Consider the following 16,094-nt stretch of genomic DNA (forward strand, 5'->3'; position numbering starts at 1 on the left):
TCACCGCAAGCTGAATTCGGCCCTACCATTGCCGTCCCCGCAGCCTGAAGGACCTCCCCCAATGCCCCGGTGTGTAATTCGGTGTGGCCAATGGCTCATTCCTTACCCTGATTTCCCCCCAGGTATAAGTGTCCTGCACCCCGAATATTTCCGGGGGTGCAGAATATTTCTTTCTTGATGTTTCTGATTCTCTTATACAAAAAAAAAATTCAGAAAAGAATCTCAAAAAAAAAAACCGTTCGAACCGCCGGGGAACCTTCACCGAAAATCAAGATCCAGATCGAATCTCAAATATTCACACATAACGCCCTTGGCGCTGCTTAATCCCGCCCGATATGCACATCCTGGTAAGTGAGGTCATGGGCAAATTTCCTTTCTTTTTCCCTTATCCTGGAAACTGTAAACGCCATTTCCTGCAAGGATCGACTTTATAGATCCATATTTCCTCGGCACATTGCCACATGACATCCACATTCTTCTATCTTTTTATCCCAGCACGTTGCGCAACGTAAATATAAAAAAGCAAAAAAAAAAAAGGGCAAATAAGCTAACAATCCAAAATAGGTAGTCAACGATGATGGTCCGCCAAGCACCAAGCTCTCACCATACCTTCGACCGCTGATCAACACCCTCGAAGCAAACGGCCACCAAGTCTCCGTAGCAATCCCCGCAGCCTCACGCTCCTGGATCGGCAAAGCCCACCTAATCGAGGCCTCCCTAACAGCCAGCTACGTCCACCCAGACGCCTTCCACGCCGACGGCAGCTGGGACACGAGTTTCGAATCCCCAGACCCGGAAAATGACTGGGTGGTGATCCGCAACGGCACACCAGCCAGTTGCGCGCAACTAGGTCTATACAATCTGTTCAGCGAGCGCGCACCCATCGACCTCGTCATCTCGGGCCCGAATCACGGCCGTAATGCCTCCACCATCTACAACCTGTCCTCGGGGACGGTAGGCGGTGCGTTGGAGGCTGTGTTCTGTGGGAAGCGCAGTATTGCCATCTCGTTTGGTAGCAAGGACCCGCAGGCCGATGATGTTATTGCCGCCGCGGCGAGACTGGCTGTTAGGGTTGTGCGGCATCTTTATGAGAATTGGGATGACCGGGTCGAGCTTTATAATATCAATATTCCCATGTGTCTTGATGTTGAGGAGAGGCCGGTATTGTATACGCGCACGTTGCCGTATTATTGGTCCAGGGGGTGTTTGTATGCTGAACAGGGGACGGGGAAGAAGGTTAATGGTGTGAATGGTGTGAATGGTGTTCATGTCAATGGCGAGACGAATGGCACGAATGGCACGAATGGCACGGCTGTTAATGGACATACCCCTGCGTCTTCCAGGCAGCGTCAGTTTAAGTGGTCTGCTGATTTGTCGGATATGAAGAAGACGTTGCAGGAGAGTGAGGTGGGCACTGATGCTCATACTGTGCTCAATGGGTCGACTAGGTAAGAGATTGGTTTCTTTTTGCGCTGCTGGAACCAAATATATGCTAATGCTGTGTCTAGTGTGACTGCCCTCCGAGCCAATTTCTGGCATGTTCCCGGTCTTGAAGGACCGCTGAACCTTGATTGTTGAAGTTCTTGAACAGACTCTGAATGCTTTGGATGAGACTACGATACCCGCAATGGTTTTCGAAAATGCATAATATGGTGATATATAGGGAGAACGGTCCGTTTTGTACATATACGGGAATTGCATACATGATTTTCTTTTTTTGCAAGTGATTTAATAGTCATTTACTGTTATTCTCGCTGCCAGACAGCCTGGCGTAACAACTGAAATAACCTAGAAAGAGAAAGAGAAAAGCTAGTGCAGGTGTATCATATAAACGACAGGAGATGCTGAAATAAGAGCGTCAGCTCTTGAGCTCGGTATAAAAGATCACAATGGTCCTAGAGCGCGCGCGCAGCTTCGCCTGCGCCACTATCCACAGTCGACACCTGCTCAGCCCGCATCTTGCCCTTGCTGACACCTCCCTCACCGACACCCATCCGTCGAGCGACGTATCGCTGCGCGATAATACCAGCGGTCAGTGAGAGAGTTTCCTCAATCCACTCTGAAACCCACTCGCGAGGGTCGACACCTCCACTTTCGATGACCTCGGCGATGGCTTCGGGCACCACAACACGCTGAGCGTTCGCATCCTCGGCGTCGGGGTTCTCAGCAGCTGGGACCGAAGCATCGAGCCATTCAATCCATGTCTGCGGGATACTCTGAGAGATGGCGTGGAATGCAATGCCATGGATGGGGTCGTGGAGGTACAGCGCGAAGGATATCTCCTCTTCTTGCGTATCAGCTTCCACAGCTCCTTCTGTAGCCGGTTCGCCCGTAGCGCCCGCCTGGAAGAGGTCCTTGGAAGTAGTCTGGCTGATAGCCTGAATAGCCAAGAAGATATCGCTGCTGCGGACCGGGTTCGATTCACTCAGGACTTCTGAAGCGTGTTTCGCGGCCTCTTCAACTCCGCCACGAGACGAGAAGTACTCGTTAGCGTAGGACTCGGCGCTGGCTCGAGCGAGCTTGGAGCCTTCCACGGTGCCTCGCACGGAAGAGATGGTCCGCGGTTGTCCAGGTGTGACCGTCCGCCACCAGGGCCCGTCATTCCAGCCGGCACTGCTCATGTAGCTGGTAACATCGAGCCCGCGCTTCGGGGATGACTCCTGACCCCGCTGGATCACCAACAAGTCCCCACCCTCGACTTGGGACATCACTCGCGAGAATACCGCATAGACTAGCGGGTCGATGCCCGGGTAGCCAGACATATCATGAGTCACGTGGATTTGTAGACGTTCATGCGAAGAAATAGGAGGAGCGAGGGTGTGGATGAGATTGGTGAATGTCGGGATTGCCCTGTTTCGAAGCTCGCCGCCTGCATGTGCCAGTTAGCTCTGTCTGCATGTAGGATAGCATATTTTGAGTAGGAGAATCTATACCAAGATCGCGAAGAGCTCCAACATTGCCCTTGACCTGCTGAGCCCACTTCTGGGCCTCCTCGTTATTCTGAATTTCTTTGACAGCCGCCTCGGCCTGCTTCATAGCCGCGGTGGCCGTTGCGAACAGCCCTCCCGACCATCCACCCCACCAGCCGGCACCCTCTTCAGGTGATTGCTGTGCGGGGACATTCTCAGGCTCAGCCTTGGGCTGTTCCGGCTTTGTTTCTGCGCGTGAAGACCGGCCCGTATCCTCAGACTGGCGGACAGGCGCTTTGTCCTCGGTCGGTCGGTCGATGGTCGCGCTTGGGCGGGGAGATCGTGTAGATGATCTAGGTTTATCGGCAGATAGGCGCGGCGTACCTGGTCCACTGGCTGGACGCTGTGTGGCTAGGTGGTCCAGCTCAGCCAGGATGTCTTCCTGCCCGCCCTTGGCATTTTCGGATGCAACAATAGCTTTAGATGTTTTGTTGCCGGATTTGTCAAGGCCGAGGTCGTCAAACTGAGCTAAAAGCTCGTCACTGGTGGGTTTGGGGGCCTTTGGAGGCATGTTTGTTTGGGGGAACAATGTTCAGGAGAGGTGACGACACATTGGGAGCTTCTAAACTTGTGGAGATCATGTGCCAAGACCAACAGCACTGACTGCAGGAAAGTCAAATTTACTTATAACTCATCTGGAAGAGTATTGAAGAGAAAGCTATTAATTTGTGTATTTCATTCAATTCCTAGACAAGATATAAGCCTTAGACCTATTGGATGTTGGACTACCTCGACAGTCTTGGATTTAAATGTGTCACCCCGCACTGTACACAGGACCCTAGTATACAATATCAATTATCTTCACTTCTTCTCTTCTTCTCTTCACACGCTCATACCTAGATTTTCAAGCAAAATCAAACCAAATCCCGCGGAAGCAACTCGGAAGCGCAAACCCGATTACCGCGGCTTTGACTGTATCCGCTATGGACCCCCGGCCGCGCGGGGTTACCGATAAATAGCTGCTCATTCCCCCGGGGCCATATAGAGCCCAGTTCCGATTTCGCTAAAAGAAAGAACAGTATCTTTCAAGCTACAAGCTTTGAATCAGGTACAGAATACTTACCTCTCATTGAAATCAGCTGTCTGCTCCAAAGCACAGCTCATTGAGTCACATCTCAACTGACAAACCCCAGACCCCAGATTCCACTCAAATCCACCCATTGAACATACCAACTTCTAATTACGCTCACCTACAACCTTTTCATACCATCCACCATGCGTCTCCCATACGTTGCAGACCCTCCAGCAACTAGCACACCAGACGAAGCCAAGATCCTAGCAAGCGTCCAAGCCCGCCGAGCCCCAGGCCCACTCCTCCCCCTCGACCTAGCCCTCCTACACTCCTACCCAGTTACAGAAGGCTGGAACTCATTTATTGGCGCAATCCGCACCCGAACCACTCTCTCAACCGTCGTCCGCGAATTGGCCATCTGCCGCGTCGCAGTGGTCAACGGCGCTCTCTTCGAGTGGGAACAACATGCACCTCTGCTTGAGGAAGGTGGATTGAGCGCAGAGGGGTTAAAGTTCATTGGGGATGCACAGGCGGACTTCTCGAATGAGGCTGCGTCGTCAGTCTTGACTGATGACCAACGGGCTGTGCTGAAGTATACCGATGCGATGACCAAGACGGTTACGGTACCCGATGAGGTCTTTGCGGAGTTGAAGGGGTGCTTTAATGAACGGGAGGTTGTTGAGATTACCGCTACGGTTGCGGCTTATAATTGTGTTAGTCGCTTTTTGGTGGCTTTGGATGTTGGTGAGAAGAACCACCTGCACTGAGCTGTAGGTGTTACAAGCCTCGCGGCAAAATAGACTGAAAATAGACTAGCTTAAAAGAGCTATTGCCTTTTTTGTTAAGAGATAAGTATATGTGTCAATATTTAGACTCTCTAGCTCGATAATTAGGCGCGGTGAGAAGTCTTCTAGCCTAGTACTCGTGGTGATCTATCACATTTGAAACAGAATGTGATACATCCAGAACGTGCCGCCAAGCCTTGGATTATAAAGTACACTACCTTTTAAGAACTTCCTTCTCTTCTCTTCAATTCTTTGCTTTGGATTTCCTGCTCTTGGGTTGATTCCTTTCTTTTGTGAGAGGTCGCCCTGGTTCAATTAATTCAGTGTTATGCTTTGACCCCTCAGCATAATGGCAGACACACTACCCTTGGAACTGTTATACGAAATCGCAAATTTTCTACGAATTGATGGAGCTTCTTTGGTTCCATGCACTCATGTGTGTCGCTATTGGCAGGCAGCCCTTGAGCCCTTGTTATTTGCCAATCTCGCTATCTATAGTGACAGTTATCATAAAGACAATGGGCAACGTGGAATGTCTCTGACGCATTTTCAGAAACTCACATCCGGCAGACGTGCCATACGGCGAACTTGGATCCGAACTTTGGAGTACAACATTATCATCCCCTGCAAACTATTAGACTGGACCACTGGTAAAAGCTGGAACTATAGCAAGTTTAGCACAGGCAACCAATTAAGGCAGGCCAATGATTTCGCTTTCCAGACGGCTATGTTTGACCTTTTCCAAATGCTTCAATCGTGGGACCAGATTTGCCGTCTCAGATTGCATCTAGGGCTTCGAGGATCTCGACACAAAAGGTGGCCTACAATGGAACCAGATGTTTGGCACAGTCCTACCGCTAGTGCAGCTGGAGATACTACCTCGGTTCCCCCATATCGGGCGTGTTTTGTCAACAATATGCACAAGCTATATCTAGCGCACGTTCCGTGTATTGATAAGCTCTCTTTCCTAAACAGAGATCTCGACAGAAACCGGCATCATCAAATCTGGACTGGGACAGTGGAGACTATTATCCAACACTGTCCAACCATCACTGAACTGGAGCTGGATCTCAACGAATGGATCCGTCCGGACTACTTACCGTATATACAAGGACGTCGAGCATGTAAGCCATGTCAATTTTTTCATGCCTTTTCGCCTAGGCATGCTTTACTAACAATTAGATAGCATTGTCTTCCTTACTCGGGATTATTCCTAAAAGCCTAAGAGTGTTCCATTATAGGGCCTCGGAGGACGGCCCGTGGAAACATAGTATGCCTGCACTAAATGTCATCCCTTCGGGGATTGATAGCATGACTATCAATTTGCGAGATCTCAGCATTCATCTTCGGGAATTGAAGTTGAACAGAACCACTCTTCCCTTTGACTTTCTGTGCCCTTTGGATGAAGAAGCCCAGCCTAGTATAGGCTCCTTGCACTGGCCCTATTTGAAAATATTGGAATTCATGGATGTGCCGCCCTGGCTTCCTTCTGGTAAGGAATATATCTTGTTCTGTTGATATTTCTATAGCCACTAAAAGCAAGACAACTAACTAGGAAAGTGGACATCCAATCACACCCCGGAGTACCGAGCCGAAATCGAGAATGACAAGTGGAATGACCGAATATGCGATTCCGAACGGAGATGGGGCGGAACATCAGTGATGGATGAAGAGCAATTCCACCGGCTTCTCATATCGCTGGGCTATGCAACACAACGTATGCCCTGTTTGAAACATATGGTTTTTCGTATGGAGTGCTATTGCCGGTTTGCTCTTTTACTTCGGAACCACGCCAACGCGAGTACGTTGGAATGGCAATCTCGTGTCGAATATCGGCCAGATAGTCGGGTTGCAAAGGCATGGAGATTTGACCTGGATGGTGATGACATGAGGATTGACTCTGCACATTTGGGTATATGTTCTGTGATGCTTTCAAAGTGGCCGCCCGACGAACCTATCTAGCTCTGACTCCTTGTTGGCAAAGTGACATCAACTACCAAAATCGGAACGGGGTGCGTTCTACAAAAGGATAAGCATCATATGCAGGATCCAAATCTACTCTTCAAAATATATGCTTCCAATATGGCTACCCAAATTTTTGGAATGCAAGAGTACAGTTATAAGAGATCTCGTATGATTCATAGCTTCGCAAACCCTACAAGGCAGTAAAAGCCAGGTTGAAATTGGCGGATGTAAATGAACTATGCTTGGGATGTCTGGGCCGCGGTTGCTGATGATGATTCTGGTGGGACACGGTACAGTTGAGCCTCAGTTCACGGTCTCCACCAAGTGATTTTCAAGAATAGAGCTTATCAAAGGTAATTCCATATTTGCTTGCGCATGGTGAGCATTGAAGGTAGTGCAGCCTTGGAATGGCTTAGTGACTCAACTGGGCCGAATACCCCTGGACCTACTATATCCCCTCCCCCTCCCCCTCCCACTTCCCGATCACCCTTTTCAGTTTTACACATGAAACGGTGCGCTATGATCCAATTCAATCTTTTCGTAGTCACTCGTGCCAGCCAGGCTGCGCTGCTACCCGTGGTCTTAATTGTGTCCTCCATTAACGAGGCCCGCCCGTTAGTAGCTCCCTGGGAGGTCCCAAGTTATCCATAGATGGGAACTTGAGCCTACATACAGACTAACCATCTTTTAGATCCCCAATTGTTAAGATCAGCTTGGATGACACTGCCCTGCTCACTGAGGGTGAGAAGTCAATCATCCAGTTTCAAGCAGGCGACAAGACTGTTACTGGCACTATTCCTTTCATCCAGGAGCTGTGTGCGCAGTTCCCTTTCCTTGTGGGCAATAATGCTAGAGTGGTGAGCTACCGCTTCCTCGAATCTTTATAATTTACCAAGCTCTAATGTAAATGTTGCATCTAGGAGAATGAATGGATCTCTCGATTGGATTCATTTGACACCTTGGACTTCAAGGCCCTCGACCCGATCCTCCAGGTTAGATAAATTTATACGCAGTATTAGACTGATCTAACATGTCCATAAAGCGTCTCGATACCCACCTGCTCTTCCGATCCTTCCTATCGGGTTATTCTCTTTCAACACCGAACATTGCACTATGGGGTGCCCTTCGCGGAAACCGTGTCACTGCCGCCACTCTCAAGAGGGGTACTCTCGTCAACCTGACCCGCTAGTACAAGCTCCTCGAGGAACTGTGCCCTTGGGCCACAGCGGCTGTTGAATCTTTGAATGCTGCTTCTCGCGAGAGGAAGCTTGCTAAATCCAGAGAGGGTGCCAGCTACGATGTTACCTTGAAGGTAGACATACGGATGAGACTAATTCATGATATTCATGGCTAATCATGTGAGTTTTTCAAGAATACTGAGAATAGCGTCGTTACCAGTTTCCCGCCAGAGCCTTCGTACGTTCCCTTTATGCTGGCACATTTCTTTACTAACTTGGTCTATAGTGGATACCTTCATATCGAACATGCTAAAGCCGCTCCGCTCTTTTGGTTTGTTTTCCACCTCTTTCTTAGTGACTCCCAGGCTAACGTTAAAACTTGTCTAGAACGATTACTTTGCCCGTGCGTTCTATGACTTACTTGCGGAAATTATGCCTTACTAACGACCACTTTTCAATAGATGAGAAGTATAGCCACTCTGATACTTCGGTTTGTCTATCTGGTATAAACTGACAATGATAGAGGCTTACTCAATCTCTAGATTTGACGACACCAACCCATCGAAGGAGAAGCAGGAGTTCCAAGATGTCATTTTGGAGGATCTTGCATTGATGGATCCGTCCCCTTTACGTTTCAAATATCGAAAGTACTAACAGGTATACACAGGCATTCAACCCGACAAAGTCAGCTATGCCAGCGACTACTTTGATCAACTCAACGACTATTGTCTTCAGATTATTAAATCTGGAAAGGCTTATGCCGATGACACTGACAAGGAGACCATAAATCATCAGCGGCGGGATGGCATCCCTAGCCAGCGTCGTGACCTCTCTCCCCAGGAGTCCTTGGCTCATTTAGAGGAGATGAAGATGGGCACTCCCGAGGGCCTACGATGGTGCATCCGTGCTAAGATCTCCGTCGATGACGATAACAAGTGCCTCCGCGACCCTGTGATTTACCGATGCAATCCATCTCCACATCACCCTACAGGTAACGCCTGGGCTATCTATCCTACGTATGACTTTGCTTGTCCTATTCTGGATTCGATGGAGGGCGTTGCCCATGCTCTTAGAACCAGTGACAGAGACCGCAGCCCGCAGTACCAGTGGATGCTCGATACTCTGAACCTCCGTACTGTGCAGGTTTGGGACTTTTCTCGCATGAACTTCATCCGTACCCTATTGTCTAAGCGTAAGCTGACCACACTCGTGGAAAGAGGCGTTGTATGGGGGTGGGATGGTAAGTGTTCCGTTTTCTTTGGCTTTATATGCTGGTACTAACGACCATTCAGACCCTCGTTTCCCCACTATTCGTGGTATGCGCCGTCGTGGTATGACGATCCCAGCACTTCGCGAATTTATTCTCAAGCAGGGTCCGTCTAAGAATGCGACCCTATTTTACTGGGACTTGATTTGGGCCACTAACAAGAAGTACATCGACCCGATTTCCCCTCGCTATACGGCCATTGAAACCAAGGCCATTGCTAAGGCGACTGTCACTGGTGGTCCCGCTAACTCATACACGAAGACGCGGCCAAAGCATGTCAAAAATACCTCTCTCGGCGATAAAGTTGTTCCTTTCTCCTCTTCTATTGTTCTAGAGCAAGTTGACGCCAAATCTTTCAACCAGGACGAGGAGATCACGCTGATGAACTGGGGTAATGCAATTGTGCGCAAAATCTCCACCGATGGTTCCACCGGCAAAGTGATGCATCTAGAACTAGAGCTGCATATGGCCGGCGACGTGAAGAAAACCGAGAAGGAGGTGACCTGGCTATCCACGGGGGCCAAAATCTGGTCCCCGTCGAGTTAGTTAACTTTGACTACCTGATCACGAAGGACTCGCTAAGTAAGGAAGACACTCTCGAGGAGTTTCTCAACTTCAACACAGAGTTCCGTGTGAGTGGACTGGCCGATTGCAATGTCTCCGAGGTCAATGCTGGCGATATCCTGCAGTTCGATCGCAAGGGCTTCTACCGTGTGGATCGGGCTCCTGCTCCTGGTGTCCCGGGTGTCTTCTTCAATATCCCCACCGGAAAGCAGAAGTAGATTTCAATGATATCGGAATCGGACGAGGCGTGTGAGAGAATGAATCATAGATATGATGTGATTGAAATGGAGAAGATAGCTTAGATGAAATGGAACAACAATATACTACATATACTCCAAATTTCTTATGCATATAAGCGCCTTAAATAAAGCCAATCATGTTTCTTGATTGCTATAGAGTCAAAATCCACCTTAGGTCAAATATCTGAGTTCTGAGAAAAGATGTTAAATACTCTGTTGCAGACGGTGTGGTTTGCTTTAGGGGGACTCAAGAGCAAGTCACCGTTGTTATGTCAAGAGTTTGAGCTTGGTCTAAAAGATTGAAGCAATATGAACTCAGCCCCTAGAGACGGTGCTTAGCTACATATTCAATATTAGAATGCGCTGGCATGGACAAAGCTCGGCGAAATTGGCATGACACTTAGCAAGCTGATAGCCTTGCCTAAACAACCTCAATTCGAACTGTACTTCTAAAGTAACGTTGTTTATTTGATTGGCTGGGTGTATAAACAACGGAGGTTTTAAATCGACTGAATCTTTCTATGTGTAGATCTTGGTGATGTACAGGCGCTTAGTATCATGCATGTCAAACATGGCGCTTGAGTGCAGACCGAATCATCATTGGAGTTTTAGTTATCGATAACCACTGGTTTTGTACGACACTGCTCCAATTCTTGTGGGCAATATGTATAGACCCTGCAGTATGTCGTATGTCGTATGTCTCTAGGCACTTTGTGCCACCTTGTATGTAACTACCATTATGCTTATTTTTGATATTTGCTGCTCTTTTCGCTGGCCTACGGGTACTTTCCAGCACTTTCTACCTTAGTGCTAGTGCTTTTCCTCGGAGCTGCTTTGTGATCCCACGTTGGCCCTGTCAGTATGAACTTCGAAATTTAGTAGTAGACTATGTGTAGTCCTAGATGACATCCTCTTCTTCTGAAATTATATGTTCCACATCATAAGGACTATCTCTATACTAGGGCTCTAAGGAAATATGGGGCTTGGGACCCACCTATGCACTTTATATATATTTCCTTGTACAACATTGTAAGGCCCTTTCACTACCATTGATATAGCCCATTTAGAGAGCAAATGTTTACATTGCAGAAACTCAGGGATTTAGCTCCTCTAAATCTATAATAAGAAAAAAAATATATATATATATAATATGGGGATATACATTTGCAACCCCAGAGCTCTGCCCAGGTGGTACCCCATATACCGAAAATGCTAGGTTCGCAATAATAATACAAACCATGATACCTCCGGAAATATCACACAAGTAGCCCTTTTAGCACAGTGGTAGTGCGTATCACTCGTATACAATGTGACATGATGAGGTCCCCGGTTCGAACCCGGGAGAGGGCTCTCTTTTTTGGTCTTTCATTTTTTTCTCGCTCACATCTAGAGGTCAAAATGGGAGTAAGACGAGGACGCCTAACCCGTCAATAGTAAGATCTGGGCGAGGGAATTTTAAGAGACGCTGGCAATAATAATCGTGATATGGCTCTAAGGATGAATTGAAGATTAAATCTGCACCCTGCATGTTTCTGCCCCGGCTATACTTCTCGCCGCTTCCCCGGTTGCTGTGCCAAGACATGGAACAGGTAGAGCGGGACTCGTTTATATGTCTTCCTTTCATACTTCCGTTGTTCGATAGTCAAAATTTAGTATCTGTAGATGGACGTTGTACATGGTAGTTTATCGTTGGTTTTAAAGTTGAAAATAAAAGTGTCTAACCAATTGAGATAAATTTGCACTCGGGGAGTATAGGATGGCACTACGACGAATGAGACAACCTATCATATCCAATCAATTTATCATCTAGACAATAATTGTGGTCGATACAAAATCTTATATAAACATCAGGCGTGGGATTTATATCTAACAAGTCCCGGAAACTCAAAATATGTTGTCTAGGCGAAGGAGACGCGAGCGGCTATTCTTGCTAATGGCGAGGCAATTGATACAATGGCTCTTCTCAACTAAAATTTTACCCTACTTGACAATGTGGACTATGGGAGGCTTGAGCTGAACAGTTTGATTCGGTATCTATCGCTGGTTTGAGTTTGGCATGCCTATTGCCACTACTTGTGACGTGGTGTGTGGATACGAGACAATTATCGAGGGAGGTCCATATGCAGAACATATGTTAGGTGTTCTTTATACCATAATTAATATAAGTAGACATAATGCAGTCAGAGGTGACCATGTGTATTCCAGTCTCTATATCGTAGCGGATGAGGCGTCACCTCTTTATTCCTGTGACACAAGGCATGGGGACTATGCACCGAGGGACCAAGAATAACCACAATGGACATATATTATCTGGGTACTATCTGAATATCCTCCAGTTAGCTAGCGTTCAGTCTGTCACTTGCCCACGACTTGCTCGTCGAGTATGGATACAGTCGAGCCTATGTGACTGTCCACGGAAGTAAGCGCATAGAACTAAGTCTCCCCTGGGCCTCCCCAGAGACCTACTTTAACTTTCAGCTGCCTGCCTGAATAGCCAGCTATTGAGGAGACAAGCTATTGTTCGACTCTAAAGTACGTATCATGTGACGTCTACAATGGCAAAATAATCGGTACAAGGGATAGTAGGTAACAATTCAAGAATAAAGACAATAGACAATTGAAGAATACAATGCAAAAAAATCAATAAAATCATTGATCAATAGTGATCAATCCAAATCAAAAACCCCCTTTCCTCAATGTCGTCCAATGTGGCTAGTAGATAAGAGGCCTCTGATTGGTCGGGCCAGGACGGGGTTTCCACTGCCTATGAAACTACAAAACTATCTCTCTCTCAACCTCAATCTCTTCTCAACTTCATCATCCTTATCCCATTTCCCCTTCCGATTTATTTTCTTCTCTTGTACTTCCTCTGTTCTGTAATTTCACCCCATCTACTGACTTTGTTTTCGTGTTTTCTTCTTTGCGCGGTGTCGCGTCGGCGAAGATCATTTTTTTCTTCATACTACCCGGCGACGCAAGATCTGCGCGCCAAACACAAGTTTGCGGCGTTCCTTTTGACATCTTCTCTATTTCACCTGTCTCCTAAATCTGATCCCTTCTTCATCTTCTCTCATCCCACTTCGCGTTGTGTCCCAATAAGTGGACTGTCACCCAGCCTTCCCTAGTCGGATAGTAAGTACACATCCCTGGCAGCCACTCATGCCTATCCTGCACCATTCTTTGCAGAACACACTAACACCCAGCAGTCATTGGCTGTGACTCGTGTCTCTCATCCACAAGGATTCAAACTCGACTTCAAACATCTCATGGTAAGTGGCGCGTCTGTTTCCACTTTTTTCTTGTATGCCACAGTTTCGCCGTACTTCCCGGTCAGATCTTGATCCATGCATTTTTGCCCGACCGTGTCTTATGTTTCATGCTTTTCTTGTTGCATGTTACATGTCGCGTTTACTGGGTTTACAATGTATTGCGATTCTTGTGTTCACGCTGGTCCATGCCTTGTGCCTTGGCCTTCGAAACCGCGGAATTGCGCTGCGATTTACTGGCGTCTTGGCACCCGCAAGCGAACCAACGCTGACCATCTATACAGATTCTTCTTTGACATTCTTCATTCTCCATTTGAGACTAGTGTTTTTCTTTTTCTTCTTTTCTTTCTTGTTTATTGAAACACAAATACCCCTCTTGTTCTTTTTTTCTCTCTCACCATTTCCGCCAAAATGGCCCCCATCCCAAGGGCCGATCTGGATGGGGACAATCCTTCTTCGGATATTGGTGACAGCCAGGACTCCCCGCTGCGTCGTCAATTTTCTGAACCCTTCCGTCCCCAATCTACTTCTACTCAAATCTCTCAGTCACCGGAGCCCTTGCCTCGACGACTCAAGTGTGACTGGTGTGGGAAGCTTTTGATGCTCCCAAATGACGCAGACATCTCTGAAGAAGATGTTTTGAATGATCATATCAACGAAGCTCACCCGAAATCTATCAGTTTTTCTGGGTATGATGGTGCCGACGATGGTGCTGAAGACACTTACGACGAGAATGGCGATCTTCAAGATGACGACGCCATTGAACAAGACGAACCTATAGCTCAAGCTGCCAATCATGAAGATGTCGAAGAGATCGCAGTGGAAATGACCACTGAAGATACCCATGGCACCCAGCCAACCGCAATCCCAGTCAATGTCAGCCATGTGCCCGAAACAAAGCGTGACCTCTTGGACTGGCTTTCCAACCCGCGTACTGGACACCCTGAGGAGTATCGCCTCCGCGACGCCCAGTGGCGACGACCAGATGTGAAAAAGCGCCTTGAACGCTTCTGGAAAGTCCACGATGCCAACAAATTCTCCCCCCACTACGACCAGGAAGCTGCCAAGTGTGAATCTACTTGGGAAAACGCTTTCCATGACCCCTCTAAGACTAGGAAACGTGAAGCTCATGAACCAGCTTCTCACCCTCTTCCATACAAGAAGCCCAAAGTCGACAAAGGTCAATTTCTTGAAGTACAGGCTCAAGAACTCGACGAACTCATCAGCATGCTCCGCAGTCCTGAAAAATACACACCTAAAGAACTCTACGCAATCACCCAGACCGCCGCTTTTGCTTTGAAAGCATTTCAAGATGAATACCTGGCCCTCGACGACCTTTACCTCAAGGCACACCGACACAAGCGAGATGAACCCTCATATCAAACGAAGCGACATCAAATCCAGGGTCACAAGAAAAAGGGTGGAGCCCCTCTGGTTCATGTGAATGAGGACAAACATGACTTTGAGGAAAAGAAAGAGGCAATGCTCTATGGTTACAAACACAATTATTTCCCGCACAACACACCACTTGTGCCCATCCGCACACCGCAGGATCCATTCGTGCAGGGAGGCTTTGTCCCAACTGCCGCGCAAGCCAGAAGGATGGCTACCAAGAAAAAAGAGACTGGTGATCTTAACCCTGATGGGTGGACAACCATGAAGAAACATGGTCTTGAATATCACGCTCAGATGTACGAACCTCGACGCGAGCCAGCTGTGCCGAAAGTCACTCGGAAACGCAAGGCCGCAGAGGTCGAAGTACCAACCAAAACGACCGATACAGAAGAAACTCAAAATGACAGTGTGGATGGTGATGAAACTGACGAAGATAACCACCCCGCAAAGCGGCGCACCCGAGGCCGCGGTGGCAAAACCGTCGTCGCCGAATCCACTCACTCCGACAGCAACTCTCGCAAGGCCTCTGGCCGGGGCCGTGGCCGCGGACGCGGCCGTGGGCTTGGTCGCCTTGGTTCCTCTCGGGCTACCTTCGAAGTCACCCCTGCCCCAACTCAACCCTCATCTCGGGGCAGGGGTCGACGTGGCGCTAGCAGCCTGGCCTCCTCATCCCTCCCTCCAGCAGAGACCTCCTTCCCGGCCGTCGAACCGACGGCCACCGAAAGCCCCGTCGACTCCGCTCCGACGTCGGCCAAGAAGGAGGCACTCTCTGCTGAGGCGATCGAGGAGGCCAGGCGCCAGAAGATCGCCAATTCGAAGAACCCTAAGAGAACCAAGGCGATGCTCGATCACTGGGACCGATTCAATCGGGAAGGACGCATCCGCAACCCAAAGCGATCCAAGGCCCAAATCGAGCAGGACCGGACCGTCGACGGCCCCGCCGACGAGGTCCCCAAGCCCACTGGCCCCGGCCGCCGCAAGCGGTCGCCTTCGCTGGCACCGCTTGCTGGCAACCTCGCCCCCAAGGGGCCCACCGGCCTGCCCTCAATGGCAACCGTCCAGGCGCAGCAGCAGCAGCCCATGCCTCCCACCCTCCCCCCTATGGGGGTGGTGCCTCACTACGGCCCCGGCCCAGTGAACCCTTTCGCTGCTGCTGCTGCGCCTATGGCGCAACTGGGGCAACCCATGCCGCCCCAGTACGCCCCATTCCCGTACGTCCAGTACCACGGGATGGGCCCCCTTCCGGGTCATAACCCCGGGGGCCCACGCCATTGAGGGCAGGTCGCCTCGTCGAGGCAATCCTCAGTTCCCCTTTCTCTCACTTGAACTATTATCTCACTTCATGTTCATCTTACTTATCATTTACGAGTGAGAGAGAGGGAGAACTGGGGATTGCCTCGACACCCACTGATCATTCGCTGTTTCCCGGCCCACCCCAGGGTTTGGAATGGGAT

General features: G+C 48.9%; 6 protein-coding genes across 6 annotated transcripts; 5 read left to right on the forward strand and 1 right to left on the reverse strand.

Moving 5' to 3' along the window:
- Window positions 1-335: 335 nt before the first annotated feature.
- N7517_006013 (5'/3'-nucleotidase SurE) lies at window positions 336-1,578 on the forward strand (the record flags this gene model as incomplete). The annotated part of the gene is made up of 3 exons (XM_056723743.1): window positions 336-347; window positions 565-1,448; window positions 1,509-1,578. The coding sequence occupies 3 exons, from the start codon at window positions 336-338 to the stop codon at window positions 1,576-1,578; spliced, it is 966 nt and encodes a 321-aa protein (XP_056579993.1).
- Window positions 1,579-1,895: 317 nt separating this feature from the next.
- N7517_006014 (DUF5427 domain-containing protein MTC1) lies at window positions 1,896-3,480 on the reverse strand (the record flags this gene model as incomplete). The annotated part of the gene is made up of 2 exons (XM_056723744.1): window positions 1,896-2,869; window positions 2,934-3,480. The coding sequence occupies 2 exons, from the start codon at window positions 3,478-3,480 to the stop codon at window positions 1,896-1,898; spliced, it is 1,521 nt and encodes a 506-aa protein (XP_056579994.1).
- A 704-nt stretch (window positions 3,481-4,184) lies between these two features.
- N7517_006015 (carboxymuconolactone decarboxylase family protein) lies at window positions 4,185-4,748 on the forward strand (the record flags this gene model as incomplete). The annotated part of the gene is made up of 1 exon (XM_056723745.1): window positions 4,185-4,748. The coding sequence occupies one exon, from the start codon at window positions 4,185-4,187 to the stop codon at window positions 4,746-4,748; it is 564 nt and encodes a 187-aa protein (XP_056579995.1).
- A 589-nt stretch (window positions 4,749-5,337) lies between these two features.
- On the forward strand, window positions 5,338-6,728 carry N7517_006016 (uncharacterized protein; the record flags this gene model as incomplete). The annotated part of the gene is made up of 3 exons (XM_056723746.1): window positions 5,338-5,890; window positions 5,953-6,258; window positions 6,322-6,728. Coding segments are annotated over 3 exons (1,266 nt in total), but the record flags the coding sequence as incomplete, so codon positions are not given.
- A 507-nt stretch (window positions 6,729-7,235) lies between these two features.
- On the forward strand, window positions 7,236-9,958 carry N7517_006017 (Glutamyl-tRNA synthetase class Ib archaeal/eukaryotic cytosolic; the record flags this gene model as incomplete). Its single annotated transcript, XM_056723747.1, has 12 exons — window positions 7,236-7,345; window positions 7,423-7,588; window positions 7,652-7,723; window positions 7,774-7,894; window positions 7,958-8,043; window positions 8,104-8,147; window positions 8,196-8,244; window positions 8,297-8,312; window positions 8,433-8,556; window positions 8,599-9,149; window positions 9,202-9,717; window positions 9,768-9,958. The coding sequence occupies 12 exons, from the start codon at window positions 7,236-7,238 to the stop codon at window positions 9,956-9,958; spliced, it is 2,046 nt and encodes a 681-aa protein (XP_056579997.1).
- A 3,698-nt stretch (window positions 9,959-13,656) lies between these two features.
- Window positions 13,657-15,915, forward strand: N7517_006018 (uncharacterized protein; the record flags this gene model as incomplete). Its single annotated transcript, XM_056723748.1, has 1 exon — window positions 13,657-15,915. One exon carries the CDS (start codon window positions 13,657-13,659, stop codon window positions 15,913-15,915), a length of 2,259 nt encoding a protein of 752 aa, XP_056579998.1.
- Between the last annotated feature and the right edge of the window lie 179 nt (window positions 15,916-16,094).

Source organism: Penicillium concentricum, assembly GCF_028827145.1.
Source record: "Penicillium concentricum strain IBT 3081 chromosome Unknown utg000002l_segment0_segment0, whole genome shotgun sequence".
Taxonomy (NCBI): Eukaryota; Fungi; Ascomycota; class Eurotiomycetes; order Eurotiales; family Aspergillaceae; genus Penicillium; species Penicillium concentricum.